At 37.9% G+C, this 14,228-nt stretch overlaps 1 protein-coding gene across 1 annotated transcript; it reads right to left on the bottom strand.

Annotated features, from left to right (window-relative positions):
• On the bottom strand, nt 4,318-10,294 carry LOC109849487 (transcription factor UNE12-like). Its single transcript, XM_020419329.1, has 7 exons — nt 9,958-10,294; nt 9,739-9,831; nt 9,537-9,647; nt 9,301-9,366; nt 8,443-8,508; nt 7,254-7,331; nt 4,318-5,228 (listed from the first exon to the last, which is right to left on the bottom strand). The coding sequence occupies exons 1-7, from the start codon at nt 10,186-10,188 to the stop codon at nt 4,995-4,997; spliced, it is 879 nt and encodes a 292-aa protein (XP_020274918.1). The 5' UTR covers nt 10,189-10,294; the 3' UTR covers nt 4,318-4,994.

Raw genomic sequence — 14,228 nt, 5'->3', positions numbered from 1 at the left:
GAGAGAGAGAGAGAGAGAGAGAGAGAGAGAGAGAGAGTCGAGGGAGAAAAACTAGATAGGGATCGAGGGTTAGGGTTCCTGGAAAAGTTAGAGGGAAAAAGTTGCGGGCTTTTTTTGGTGACGAAGATGAATAAAAAAGCGTCGCCAGAAATAGACCTTTTAGCGACACAAAGTAGGGACGTTGTGAAAAAGAGGCTTTTGGCGATGATAACCTAACACGTCGCAATAAATGCACATTATTAGCGATGCCAACCCTAAAACGTCGCTAAAAATATATATTTTTACCGACGAATATAAAAAATATCGTGAAATCGATACACTTTTACCGACGTTAAGTTAAAACGTCACAAATAATATACACTTTTAGCGCTAAGAAAATGATGCAATAGCAGACAGAGACCGAACTCAAGATGGTGCTAACACATCAGAATTAAAATCACCCCCATAGTGGTAGATGGTGCCCTCCGGTGGTAGAATAGGCAATGTTAAGTTGTTGGGGATATCACAATCCTTGGAGCATTGTTCTAAGCGGGTCTGGAGCACCAATGACGTGTACCGTTAGAGTAGCGACATTCGATCCTCGTTGCTTACCATAAAGGGCTGCGAACTGAAAGCCATTGGAGCAAGTCAGAGTAGATAATTAGAGTTCTGAATGTCAAAGATCTCAGAAAGATGGTCGATGCTCCAATGGATAGCTCAATGAAGTTTTAGGGTTTTAGAATGTGGAAGCAGCATCAAAGGGGAGAAGAAATGAGGATATTTATAGGCGTGGGTAGGTGACACATGGCATGATCCTAGCGACCAACTCAAGTCCCTAAAAACCACCAATGATTTTCAAACCAAGGCATCTTCTCTTCAAACAAAGCATCATCTCATCAATCAAGTGACCTACTACACACGATCTATGCTAACGTCAAAAATGTCAGATCATAGTGTCCCCAAAAAAGGTGGTTCAAGTCCCTAAGGCAGCGAAAAGTTAAGACGATTCGATTTCTCTCAAACTCATATTTACCCTAAGAATTACCGAGTCTAATGAACTCCTAAGATCTAGCCACGTGTCATAATTAACTAGCCGAGTCCTATAATCTGAAAGCCAAATCAGGTCGAGAGCACTAACAACTTCTCTAGCAGTCCGAGTCAGAGACAAATATGGTCTTAAGCTAGGACCTACTAAAGGAATCCACGTCTAAGATGAAAGGCGTCTTCTACTCGGACTTCTCAAACAACAACAACCTAACAGTTGCATCATTCAGTCGTCATCATATTTAATGCACGACCAAAGTCATTATGATAGGAACGAGGTCGTAATGACTCCTCCGACGACACCAACATTTTAGCCCTTCTATCACTATCACATTAAATAAAAAGGTTATTCATTCAACTAATTAATTGTCGATACGTGTAAAGTGCAATATGATCACCTAACTACATCAACTGGTCTAATTACCAATGTACCCCTACAAATTCTTTATAAATAGTGCACAAACCCCACTCTGCCCCGCTACGCTGGATAACACCCTAAAACTAGATCTGCATTCTACAAACTTGTTTAATCTATCACTGACTTGAACATCAGGCGGCACGCTGGAGACATCATCTTCGGCCCTCTAATGGGTATTCTTTGCGTAGAGATCTACTTCCCCTTGATCAATCAGCCATTAAAGAAGATTAGGGAACTCTATACTCTTCTGAATATCCACTCACCCATATAATTAACTTCCTAACATAAACATATGATATAAGCCAACTTGAATATGATCGTAGTCTTTAAGTTAAAGTAACTAGTGAGAGCAATATGTGTTTGGAACTAGATGTTTTAAATTTTTGTTTTGGAAGGATATTTTGAAGTTAAAGGATTTTTACGAAAATATATAGAAGCTAGTCCAAACTTGGGTATTTTGAAGTTAAAGGATGCTTTGGAACCATTTCCTATATTGCCTAGATGAGAACCATCGGCAAAAACTTGGACCTCTGCAGTTACATCTGAAAGTTCATTTTCTGCAGGCGGAAGGGTATTGAACTAAGTGGCATGTAGTTTGTCATCCAGTCCAGGATTTGTTGGACCCAGAAAACCAGGACAAGAAAAAGATAGTTCTCTTTTTTTTTAACCGGAAATTTTTGCAGGTCCCTGTTAAACCTGTCAATTTTATTTATTATTAATGGTAAGAATAGCTATTAAAAGCTTACAAAAATGGATGCATTCCTGAAAATTTGTAAACATGTGAAAAAACAGAATATAATAACACTATCCCATAACTAAAAAACTAAAACAAGTTCAAAAATCTTTGAGATCCCGTGAAAAACAAAAGAAAATACATGAAATTAGCCTAAGTCTAACTTGTTCCTCAAGCCAATTTAACATCCTGAGGTAAATCCAAATTAAAGTATTATAATGAAATTCAAACCTTATTTCCTCGAGCCATGAGCTGCCAATCTATCCGCGATATGGTTTTCTCCTTCGAACACATGTGAGATAGAGTAATGCATATATCCCCAAGAACATGTATGATCTCAATCCAGGTTGCTTTATGTTTCTAGTGCTTGTAAAAGTTCTTTTTTTCTAGAATTTCTAGAAGAATCGGACGATCGGATTCAATCTCAACAATCATTATACCATTGCCTCTACAAAGAAGAGTAATCCTTCTTTAAGAGCCATTAGTTCCGGTCAAAAATGTGTATCATTGGCGAAAATTAAAGAAGGAACCCACTACCACCAACGAACCTAGGCTACTCCTAATTACCATTGCACCTCCACTAACAGCAAAATAAGAATAGAGAAAGCGAGGTCATCGCTAACAGCAAAAGCAACCAAAGCTTCCTTCTCCAAATCTCGAACAAAAAGGTGAAGTAGGAGAAAAATATTTGATAGATATGTAGTACTACTAGTTACTACTCATTTGCCCATCTCAACAAGATCCTCTTCAGATTAAATAATTAGAGAATCTACCCTAAGAGATCCCCTTGTTTTACTTTTGAGCCAAACTTCCCAACAAAAGATCCCATGTAGGAATATCGCCCAAAAAAAACCCATAAAGATTATTAAGATTTCTCCCCTCCCTGCAAGAAAATAATAGTTGTTGTTGAATAGAATCTCACCTTCTCAGCTTAAAACCAAAAATCCTTAAAAAGCCACTATCTACAAAAAAGATGATTGCATGCCTCCTTCCGTACTCCATCCAATGAGCACAACAAATATTGCAAGCCGTGCAAAGCGATAGGAATGCCTAAAATCCTAATATTCTCATCCAGGGAGGGCTTTTCAAAGACCAATCTCCGTATGAAAAATAGAGATTTTTAGCGGCCAACATCTATGCCAAATACAATTCGTCCAATGTAAAACTGGATATTTAATCAAATAAAAGATGGTGCTTTCTCAAATGGAATAGGAGACTGTTTGGTTCAATATAAAAAGTAAGAAATCTTGCGGAAAAGTACTAACATGTCCACGAAAAAAAATGAGTTTTCTCAGAAGGAAAAAAAAAAAAAGGGGAAAACTATGCCTCTAAAACGCACCAATATTCCTTAAAATTCCAAACATGGGCCTGGCGTAACGCAGCACAAACTGGCATCGTCGAGGGGGGAGCCAGCAGAACGTTGTGGCTCACCATTTCAGCTGCTTATTAACTCCGCTTCTACTTCATAGTACGACGTGCTACTGCGCCTATGAGTGACACCAAGAGCTAACTTATCAGAATTTTCTTTTTAATAATAAAGACCCCTGCTCCAATCTTATTAAACCCATGATCTCTCATAATTGAATCGATCGTTATTGGATTTAAATCTAATTAAATCTATTTGTAGACACATATGTTATATCAGTGTGTTGTTATCTTTACAGTTGACTCGTATAAAGTGATCAATCAGGTAATTGGATCAATGGGTATTTATATACGTCATGGGCTAATTGTGCAGATACCATATCGCAATTCTAATTTAATGAGGGGCTAAATTAGAAAACTGCACGTCTATATAAAAGGGTTATCGTCCCTAATCTTAGGGTTGAGTTCTCATCCTCTTATCCCCATCTAAAGAGAAATCTTAAGGAGAGAACCCTCAAGATTAAAAGATCCAAAACCCAAATCAGATCAGTGCAAATCGTCACGGGTTCAGGTATGCTTCCGCGTTCTTGTGTTTAATCTCTTTGAACTAATCACGGAATAAATTCCAACAGATCGGACCCCGGTGAGGACCATACGTTGAAGGTTGATGGCTCAAGACGTCACACGCGTTCTGGAGGACTATAACCGCATTGTTGTCACCGCTTTCATGCAACCACAGCTTCAGAGGAAACGCAGGGTTTGCGCACAGCGCGCATCATTATTGAAACGCATCAAGCCGACCGACCAGATTTACATATAAAACACGAAGCGAAAACATTAACAGCAGGAAAGGCGCTGCACATTTAGCTCAGGTCTCTGTCTACATAAGGAACGACCTGTAGGAAACCAAAAAAGAAAAATAGAAACAACCTTCGCCACTATCAAGCAGGCTATGGCGCATATGATTCTACCTTTCTTCGACTCAGCCCTCCAATACCATCATCACTAATATGAACAACAAAGAGGACTACCGCCCCCACCACCATCGCCTAAGATTATTATCTCCACAATCACCATCACCATCATAAGCAACCACTTTAGCCTTCTGACCATTTCTATCGATCGAAAGACAAAACATGAGACTACTACCTACACGCATCCTAGACTTTTACTTGGGCCCAAATTCCACTAGCAAAAGCAAAAGGGCTCCCCACCACTGAAGCGTGATCCTCCTTTAGTGCACTATAACCCCCCGAAAAGCAAAATAAAAGGGCGGGCAACGACCTTTCTCAGCCCTCACCTTCCCTCCCAAAAAGCGAGTAATACATCAGCGGATTCTTTTCCTTGGAATGTTGTTGCTATCACCACCACCGCCTTTCACAAAAAAGAAAGGGAAAGCAAAAGGCGAGGGGATCTTTCTCAAAATTTTCATCAGCTGGATGGAGGTTCCAGAGTCTATGAAGGGTTGCTGGGCTCGGGCTTGACTGATGAGGCTTCAGGCCGCGGTTGCGTGTGGTAGATTGCAGCAGCGAGGGAGATTGGCATAATACAAAGGGCTTGGGACTGGAGGAATCGCATCGCAGCGCCGATATCCTCTTCCATGAGTTCTGCTACTTGACGTTCTGTGCCATCAGTTGACCACTTCTCCCATACCTGGGGCGTGGTCTTTGCCTCGCTCGCTTCTCCAACCTGATAGAATATTAGAGTGAAGTGTGGTATTCAATAGTCCAAAAACATGACGAATAAAAAGTCTACGCCATTAAGAATGATGACTTGATTGGTTATTCTGGAAATTAAAGTGGTTGGAAGAAATAAAGTTGCCAAATGATTGCACAAAGGTGCCAACCCACACGATGCAGTTATAGATAACCTACTATAAAGTTCAGAAACCTAAACAAGGATTCATAGATGCGGTGACATGCTCTCTGACACAACTACAGGGCATACGACACTGACAATTGTATAAATATGTGTTACTATTCACATAGAGAAACCTAATTATACTAAGTGCTTATAAGATGATTAGCCTTGTCAAAACAAACACAAACATTGTCCTTGATATACTGATATTTGAGGTAAAAAAGTAATTTACAATGTTGTAGTGCTTTACATATGTATGTGTATGTTGTATCCACAAGTGTATTGGACACGGTAAATTTCTGATAGAGGAAAATCTAACATATCATGTCTGAAAATCAATTGGATTTTTTAAATGAATTGCGTATGTGAGGTGGGCGTCCTGACTTAGGTTACAGTAGCTACTTTCATGGCAAATAAAGAGGCTATCTCTGAGAAAATGTTGTTCCCGTGAAAATGACAGTTAGTGTATGCTGATGTGACTAGTGACAAATAACGATAAACATAAATTTGCCATCATGACCTATCAAACAAGGATAGATAAAATATACACATGTAAAAGAAAAGATAGGATTTTAAGAATGGTGTATACAAATACCATTATATTTCCACGCACAAATACAATTTGAAACGGGTGTTGCAGTCAAATATATGGTAGAGTTAACCGAACAATTTTTTGAAACAGACCCATTTCAAAAAAAAAAATAAAACCGACCCCTTTTTTTATTTACCAAAACCGACCCGATTTTGTGATTAGCAGTTTAATTACCTTCCTAAACAGTCGGGGTTGCCAACCCCGACTATTTAAGAGGGTGTTAAACCCTAATTAGAAGCCTTAAACCCTAAAAATTAATGTCCTAAATAGTCGGGGTTGCCAACCCCGACTGTTTAGGAAGGTAATTAGACTGCTAATCACAAAATCGGGTCGGTTTTGGTAAATAAAAAAAAAGGGTCGGTTTTAAAAAAAAAATTTGAAATGGGTCTGTTTCAAAAAAATTGTTCAGAGTTAACCATTATCTTGGAGCCTAATATTATTGCCATATTGAATAGGTACTACCTACTCTGAGTTCCTATACTCATACATAAGAAAACTCTACTACTAGAGTATTGCACAAACATTTTCACGAGAAAACTTAGTGTTTAGCCTTGGAAATATAGCAATCAATTGACCGCAATCCCTTCAATTGTTGTTCAAATATATTTCAAAGAAAAAGAGTTATTTACTATACACAGGTTAATTGTTTCAGCACAATTCATTAACATAAAAAAGTTGCGAACTAAATATAATAGCAGCAGGGGCTGATGTAGCTTATGAGTTATGGGGGCAGCTGTACCCCTAACAACTCTATAACTTTCTTTTGAGTTATTCTCAACTTACATTTTTCCTAGTTTTAAATAATTTGCATCCAAGCCCTTATGTATATAATTACTAACCAATTAGCAAGCCATTTACATTTTAGCCTATTTATGTAAATTATTAGTGAAAATACTCATTTTTCTTTATCTATCACGTGACATGCAATATGATGCAATGAAGCTGATAAAGTGTACTAAAAGTATTTCCTTCAGATACTATTGTTTATAATATTATATTTTTTAGGTAAGTACATACTTGTCGTCCCCCCTCCCTAGAAAAACTTTCTAGATCCACCGCTGAATAGCAATATTAGTTATATTAGTAACTACAAGTACTAACAGAATAACTTGTAACACACTAAGGAAATGTGAACTCTGAAATGCAGTGCACTGATCACTAACCAAAAAAGAATTAAAAAGCCAAAAAATTAGAATAGAAAAAGTACCACCAATTTTCTAGCTATGTGCAGTCAAGATATGATCAACATTTTCATTCATTACCTGAACTGAGGACATGGGGATGTCAGCTACCAGCTGCGCAACAGCACCAGCACCACCTAATCTGCTCATGCTTAGAACCTGTCATGTCCAGAATGAACCTAAAGAACATAAGCAGGCTGCAGCTAGCCAGCTAATGAAACAGATTCAAAAGAGAATATTACTCCAAATTCCAAAGGGTTGGCAAGATTCAGAAAGTTAACTCTCATCTCACAGCAAAATCTATATAATGGCTATAAGAACTTTGCAAGTGAAGATGATCTAATCCAGAACCATTTGCACACTTATGTAGATGGCCAAGTTTAGCACATGAAGCAAATTACATAAAGTTTACAAGAAAATACGTAACACCATTACTAACTACGCCCATTGCAAATAGTTGCAAGGTACTATTAGACATTCCAATGAGCACATTTATTTTCCGAGGAAAGTAAGAGCAGTTTTGGAGAAGCAGAGGGCTGATAATGCTTTTCTTTGAGAATAAATGAAAAAAATTATAATAACTTCTTCATGGATTATTTCGCCATAATTTGAACAGAATTAATATTTTATTTCACGATGGCCCATCTATCACAATGATACTAGACTATTTGCAAGCACACAACAGTTTGGAGTGCATAAGGTGGCGGAAATGAGAGAAACTCTTACAATACTTGTGAACTCTGTTGCAAAATGTATGGAACCCAATGATTTTCTTTTATTTGACTTTGTTTTACATGCTCTGGTAAAGCATCATGAATCATGAAAAGAAGGGAAAAATTTTGACAAGAATATATTTGACCTATAGAGTAGTATATGGGTATCATGGTCATATTACATACTTGATTAACACCACGGGGAGGACAACCCTATCTTACAGATCTTTACAGATCTAGATTAACCGTTATAGATGTCAATGTAAAGAAAGTTCAAAGAGGAAATTGAAGCTGGTTCGGTAAAAACACATGCTTGAGATAAGACATATTTAGAGGGACTCCCATCACCTAATTGTTTGAAGTATAAAAGGAATGATATGCTTTCATTGTGCTCCCATATATGGTGATGAAGTGCATAATTATTAATCACATCATACGTATTTATAAGATTTGAGGGCTGTTACAACATATGGTAATAGTTGCGCATGGTTGTTCTAAGAGTGATAGGCCTCATAAAGTAAGAAGTAAGAACTTAAGCATGATTTACATCATCATACCTTGACTTGGAGTCGCAAGAATTTTACATAATCTACAATTTCATCAAGCATGAGTGCTCTGTCTGTCTGCCAAAAAAAAAGGAACCAGCTAATAATCAATGAACGATATATATTTTTTATAATTGCAATAAAAGAGAAGGTTGGTGTTCCAAGATTTTATTCGGTCCAACTGTGGGTAAAAAGGGAAAAGAAAGAATATTCCATCAAAGAGAACTTGCTAGTAGCTCATAGAGTATGACCTATCAAGAAGAATTGAAAAGTTTTCCATGGAAATAAGACATCAATACTTTTCAGTGTCATCATAACCACTACATCATTAATTAAACAGACATCTATACAAAAATATATGGTTGTGCTTGTATACACAGCCATATACATATTCGAAATTTTGAGAAGCTTCTTCTCTTTGATTTAGATGGAAACACTACTCCAGTTTACAGCAAGAAAAAGAAAATAAAAAAAGTGCTTGGCACTACCAGATGATGGTAAGAAACTGGTGAAGTTCTGAAAGTGGTGAAGGAACTATAGAAATTTCAAAGAACCTGCCACTACATCAAAGTTACAAAGTTGTGCTGAGTATTGAGCATAAGAGGTTTATATTCTAACAGAATTAAGTACAAATTTCTATAATACTCATTACTGGATTTAGAAATGAAAATGGTATTGGACTACTAACTAGAACATGCCGTCTCCAGCAAACGGATGTTCAAATGGAACGTCAGGAACTGAATAAAATCTTGGGAAGTTTTGAATTCATCAAAAAGTCGAAATTACGGAAAGGCCCAGAAAGAAAAGTGATATTAATTACAATAAGCAAGCAACCTCAGCTAGCAATAATAAAGCATAACTATTCACTACCTTGTTTGTGGTCGGTACTAGCTCCTGCAATGCCCTAATCCTTTCTGCTATCCTCTCTCTCCGTAGCTACACATGCATGACGAAACACCAAGTGTCAAAAAAAAAACCCAAAATTGTCGCTCCAAACATCATAAAGGACATAACAAACTTTAACATAAAGACCAATTAGTAATGCATTTCCTATGTATCAAATTCTTAAGTGAATGAGCAAGTAAAAGGTTAAGATAGTAAAGTACTCGCTCTGCGATACTATGAGGGTCGGTGGCCTGGCCTCTCCTTGCCCGAACTCTCGGCCGTGGAGCTGGATGATGTGGAGCTGCGTTCACTGTGCCATGAGTTGCTAGAACCTACACAAAACAATAATAAGAATGATTTTGATAATAATTGAATATAATGACTAATTAATCTATTAGTTATCGATTATTGAAGCTAACGGACTTGGAAAGGAGGAGGGTTAGGCCGTCCTTGAGAAACTGGGCTGTGTCCAAAGGGCGGGAACAAGCTCGCCAGCTGCACCGGGGGCTCCCTCCCCTACAATGGCATAAATGTTTTGCACAAACGACGGGCATTTACGTAATAAAAAGACGAAATTTTTATTTTATTTTTTTCGTAAAAAAAAATGTCGGGTCACCGCTTCGGACAAATTTCGCGTCTTACATCGGAGTGCTGGTCATCGTCGTTGAGGATACGCTTACCGCCGTCCTCTAGCTGTCCCTGCTGCTGATTTTGGTGATTGTCTAAGCTGAGACCCAGGGAGAACCCAGAGGAGGCGGAGGAATCGCCGTAGCCGAGGGCCCCGCCGTCCCTTGCAGTGGCGTAGGATGCCGGCATGGAGAAGATTTGTTCGAAGAAGTCGTCGTGAATTCCATCAGGCGGAGGATTCGCCATGAGAGGGGCGGAGACGAGTTTTAGTATTTGGGAATTGAGAGCTACGGGTTGTCCCGGGCTTTTTTATTTCTTTTTCCCCACCTCTTCTTTTTTGGGCGTGGTTTTTTTTTCCAGGTTGCGCGTTGTGGGTTGGTTGTTCCTCGAGCTTATAAAAGAGAAAAAGGCAGGAGGAAAAAAAAGGGTGCTTTTTGCATAAAACCTAATCAAATTCGAATATTGCAGCGTGATCCCCTCTTCTTGTATAAAAGCCCCCCAAATGTTGCCAATGAGATCCCCCTAAACTTTGCTTTAACCACTAGCTCACCCTAGGTTTGGCAAAGGGGTGGTTTGGGTTAGGGCTATAACTTGAAAACCGATAACCGAAAAAATAACCACACCAAAACCGAACCATAACCAAAAAAAACCGAGGAAAGAAAAAAACCGCACCAAACCGTTAAAAAATAACCGAAAACCGAAAGGTTTGGTATGGTTTTGGTTTCGGATGACTGGAAACCGAAACCGAACCGAAAAACCGATTATATATATTATAAGGAAATTATATTATTTATAGATATATATTATTAATATACATAAAATTTTATGTAGAAACTTCAAACTTGGGCTTAAATGAAGCCAAAAAAAAGGATGGCATTGGCCTGCGTTCTAACATTACTACATAGTCTACATTAGACTTTAATTATATTTCTAGGGCTTCTGAGAATCTGAGTTCTCATCCATCGCCCCCAAAGTCCCAAACCCAACGAGCTTTTGGTCCTTCGCGCTCCGTCTCGTCCCCTCTCGTCCATCGCCCCCAAATCTAGGGTTCTCCCGTCCATCGGCCCTAAATCTTGGGCCTTCTGTCACGTAGTACTGTAGCTTTCCCTTTCCCCAAATGTTGGTCATGAAGGAGCTTGCTGCTGAACTTGAAGTGCTGATCTATCATCTACATGTTTCTGCTATTCTAGTTTTTCATCGCTTTTTTTTCTTTTCGAAAACTGTTATGTGGCATTGTGGGCTGCCCTTTTTCATTTTTTTCCTTTTTTTTTCTTTTCGGAAACGGTTATGTAATATGAGACATTTCTACTTTCTACTTTTCTAGACTTGTTTTCTTTATAGAATAACCGGAAAAAAACCGATATAAACCAGAGAAAAACCAAACCTAACTAAACCGAACACGATTGGTTTATGAAAAAATAAGTGAAAAACCAAACCGAACTGAACCGAAAAAATAGATCGGTTTGGTGTTCAGTGTCACCTATTAACCGCACCATTCAAACCGATTAACAGCCCTAGTTTGGGTTGGGTTTTGGTTGGGTCGTTAACGGGTGGGCACATTCATGACCACTTGACCATTTATGACCCATTTACCATTTGCTAAATGGGTCACTTCTCACCTCACCCATTTACTAGATGGTTGGTTCACGAGTGACCCAATAAAACATTTAGTTATGATGCTTTTATGTATATGTAAGTTTCAGGAGTCTACTTGCAACTGTGAGCGCATACTTGCAAATTTTTAGGAGGTATTTGCAAACTTTGGGGGCTTTTTCACAAACATTAGGTGGGCTTTCTACAAACTCAAGGGGTTTTTGCAAACTATTGAGAGGCTTTCTGCAAACTTTTAGACGGTTTTCTGTAAACTATTGAGGGGCTTTCTGCAAACTTTTAGGGGGTTTTCTGCAAACTTTAGGGGGGTTTGTAAACTTTTGTGGTTTCTGCGAACTTCTAGGGCTTTTTTTGCAATCTTTTAGGGGTTTTTTGCTAACTTTTAGGGGGATTTCAGCCAACTTTAGCGGGTTTTCTGCAAACTTTTAGGGGGCTTTTTGCCAACTCTTAGGAGGTTTTTTGCAAACTTTTAGGGGGTTTTGCCAACTTTTGGGGGCTTTTTTGCAAGTTTTTAGGGGGTTATTTGCAAATTTTCAAAAGATATATAAACTACCAAAACTTTGCTTATACAGCATCCAATCACTACCAAAATATTGCAACAATAGACATCGAGATGTATAATCCTTAATCTACCACTGTCAGAAGGGTAGAATCTAAAACTTATACTTCTAAGCATTTTGTATGAACTTTTATGCTTTTAATAGAAGAAGATTACAACCTCCATGCCAACCTAAATTTGCCAAGAATTGAGAGAAATGGCAAGAGCAAGAGCTAGGGAGAGGACTAGAATGAGGAAACTTGGTGTTCAAGATAACTTGTTATCCAATAATGAGCAGGAATCGAGCCACGATCATAAATCCTCATTGGATCTTGTAGCCGGAGTCGTACGTAGGACGATGTTCAACTTTAAAAAAATCATGCCGCCTCAATTCAACAATGCTGGAAGAGTTTAAAATGAGCTTTCGGTTAGTATTGTGGATTATAACAAACATAACGTTTCCTGCAGATCTATGGGTTAAACCAAATTGACAGCATTGAGGATAGTGTTCAAAACAGACTGTGGTAGATTCAGGAAGCAATTATTCTGATGGTTTGTCACAAAATAACTTTTGCTGTAACAAAGCTATAGAGAAAACAAACGCATAGCTAATCAGCACACAAAGTGTTACCAAACAGCAAATAACACTATGGCATTCGAAAAGGTTATTACGGCAGGAAATTTTATATATCCAGCCCTGATATGTAACTATTTTAGCTACACGCGCACGCACGCGCACAAAAAGAGCAACAACAACTATTATTATCCATGACTTACCTATTTACAGAAGGTATGAAAACAAGATATTTATGCCTGTGATTAAAGCAAAGGAATCGAGCAATTAACTCTAGAACCTTCCTTGTGGAATATACATCTAAATTCTAGACATTGTATGATAATATGCTTGTGATAAAAAGAGTGCAAATAGGGTGAATATGGTAACAAAAATTGAATACAAAATCAGGTTGTTATTCATCAACTTTCGCCGCCACACGAGATGAGATGGTAAAATTCTCACTTTTATTTATATTTTTCTGAAAAAGAAACACAAACTCTGTCTTCTTTGGGGTCATAGAGATTATGAGTGTTCATGATGCATTTGCTGGTGAATACGAGGCGAAGTATCTGTATACAAAATGTGATGAACTGGAAACTAACAAGCCAATCAAAGTGGTCAATAATACTCGTCAAGTATCAAAATTAAAGATTTTACACTTCTACAGTAAGACTTGCTATATGATATATCGCTTTAATTAGAGTTTAAGCTTTTGTAAATCAATGCAGCTTATCCTATTGGTGAAATTAATGGTGGCAAAATATGCTTTTGAATATGAATTTGATTTGATTTTTTTCATATTTGATCCTTGTTTCTTCTGCTTCTATAGGTTGCTTGGCATGATCTTGTGCTTCAATAAAAGGTTAAAATATGAGGAAATTTGAGATTTTTTTAGCTCTTATTAATTCTGCATTACTTGTTGTTTGGTGAAAATTTGATTAGTAAATAAAATGAAAGAAATTTGATATGTATTCTCTCAATCTTAATTACAATTTGAATTCCCGATTATAAAAGATAGGAGAATTGATCTGAATTCTCCCCTTTGTTTAATTCTGGGTTCTTCACAGTAGCGCGATAGAGTGCTTCCTTCGAATGCTCGCTTCGAATTTGCTCTCCGTTGACGATCCGCACGTCTTATCTTGTTAGAACAATTAACTTGCGTTAACTTGCGTTAACTTGCGTTGCAAGTTTAATTAAGAACTCTTAACGAGTTTTGTAACTCAGAGCGAGTTGAAAACTCGTTAACTTGCGTTGCAAGTTTAATTAAGAACTCTTAACGAGTTTTGTAACTCAGAGCGAGTTGAAAACTCTGTGAAAAGAGTGCAAGTTTAATTAAGAACTCTTAACGAGTTTTGTAACTCAGAGCGAGTTGAAAACTCTGTGAAAAGAGTTATTGAAACCGAACAATCGGTTAAAACCCTGTTGCTGAAAGATCCCCGAAGACTTGATCTTCTCGCTGCCAATAACTCTCTCTAGCTGATCTTGTAGATGATTTGATCTTTAAAATCTAGCCGAAAACTCCAATCTCTAAGAGAATCTGCCCTTGATCTCTAAGAATCCCCAGAAAATCCCACCTCTTTT

This window comes from Asparagus officinalis, chromosome 7 (assembly GCF_001876935.1).
Source record: "Asparagus officinalis chromosome 7, Aspof.V1, whole genome shotgun sequence".
NCBI lineage: Eukaryota > Viridiplantae > Streptophyta > Magnoliopsida > Asparagales > Asparagaceae > Asparagus > Asparagus officinalis.
This window is presented reverse-complemented; position numbering and strand designations above follow the sequence as displayed.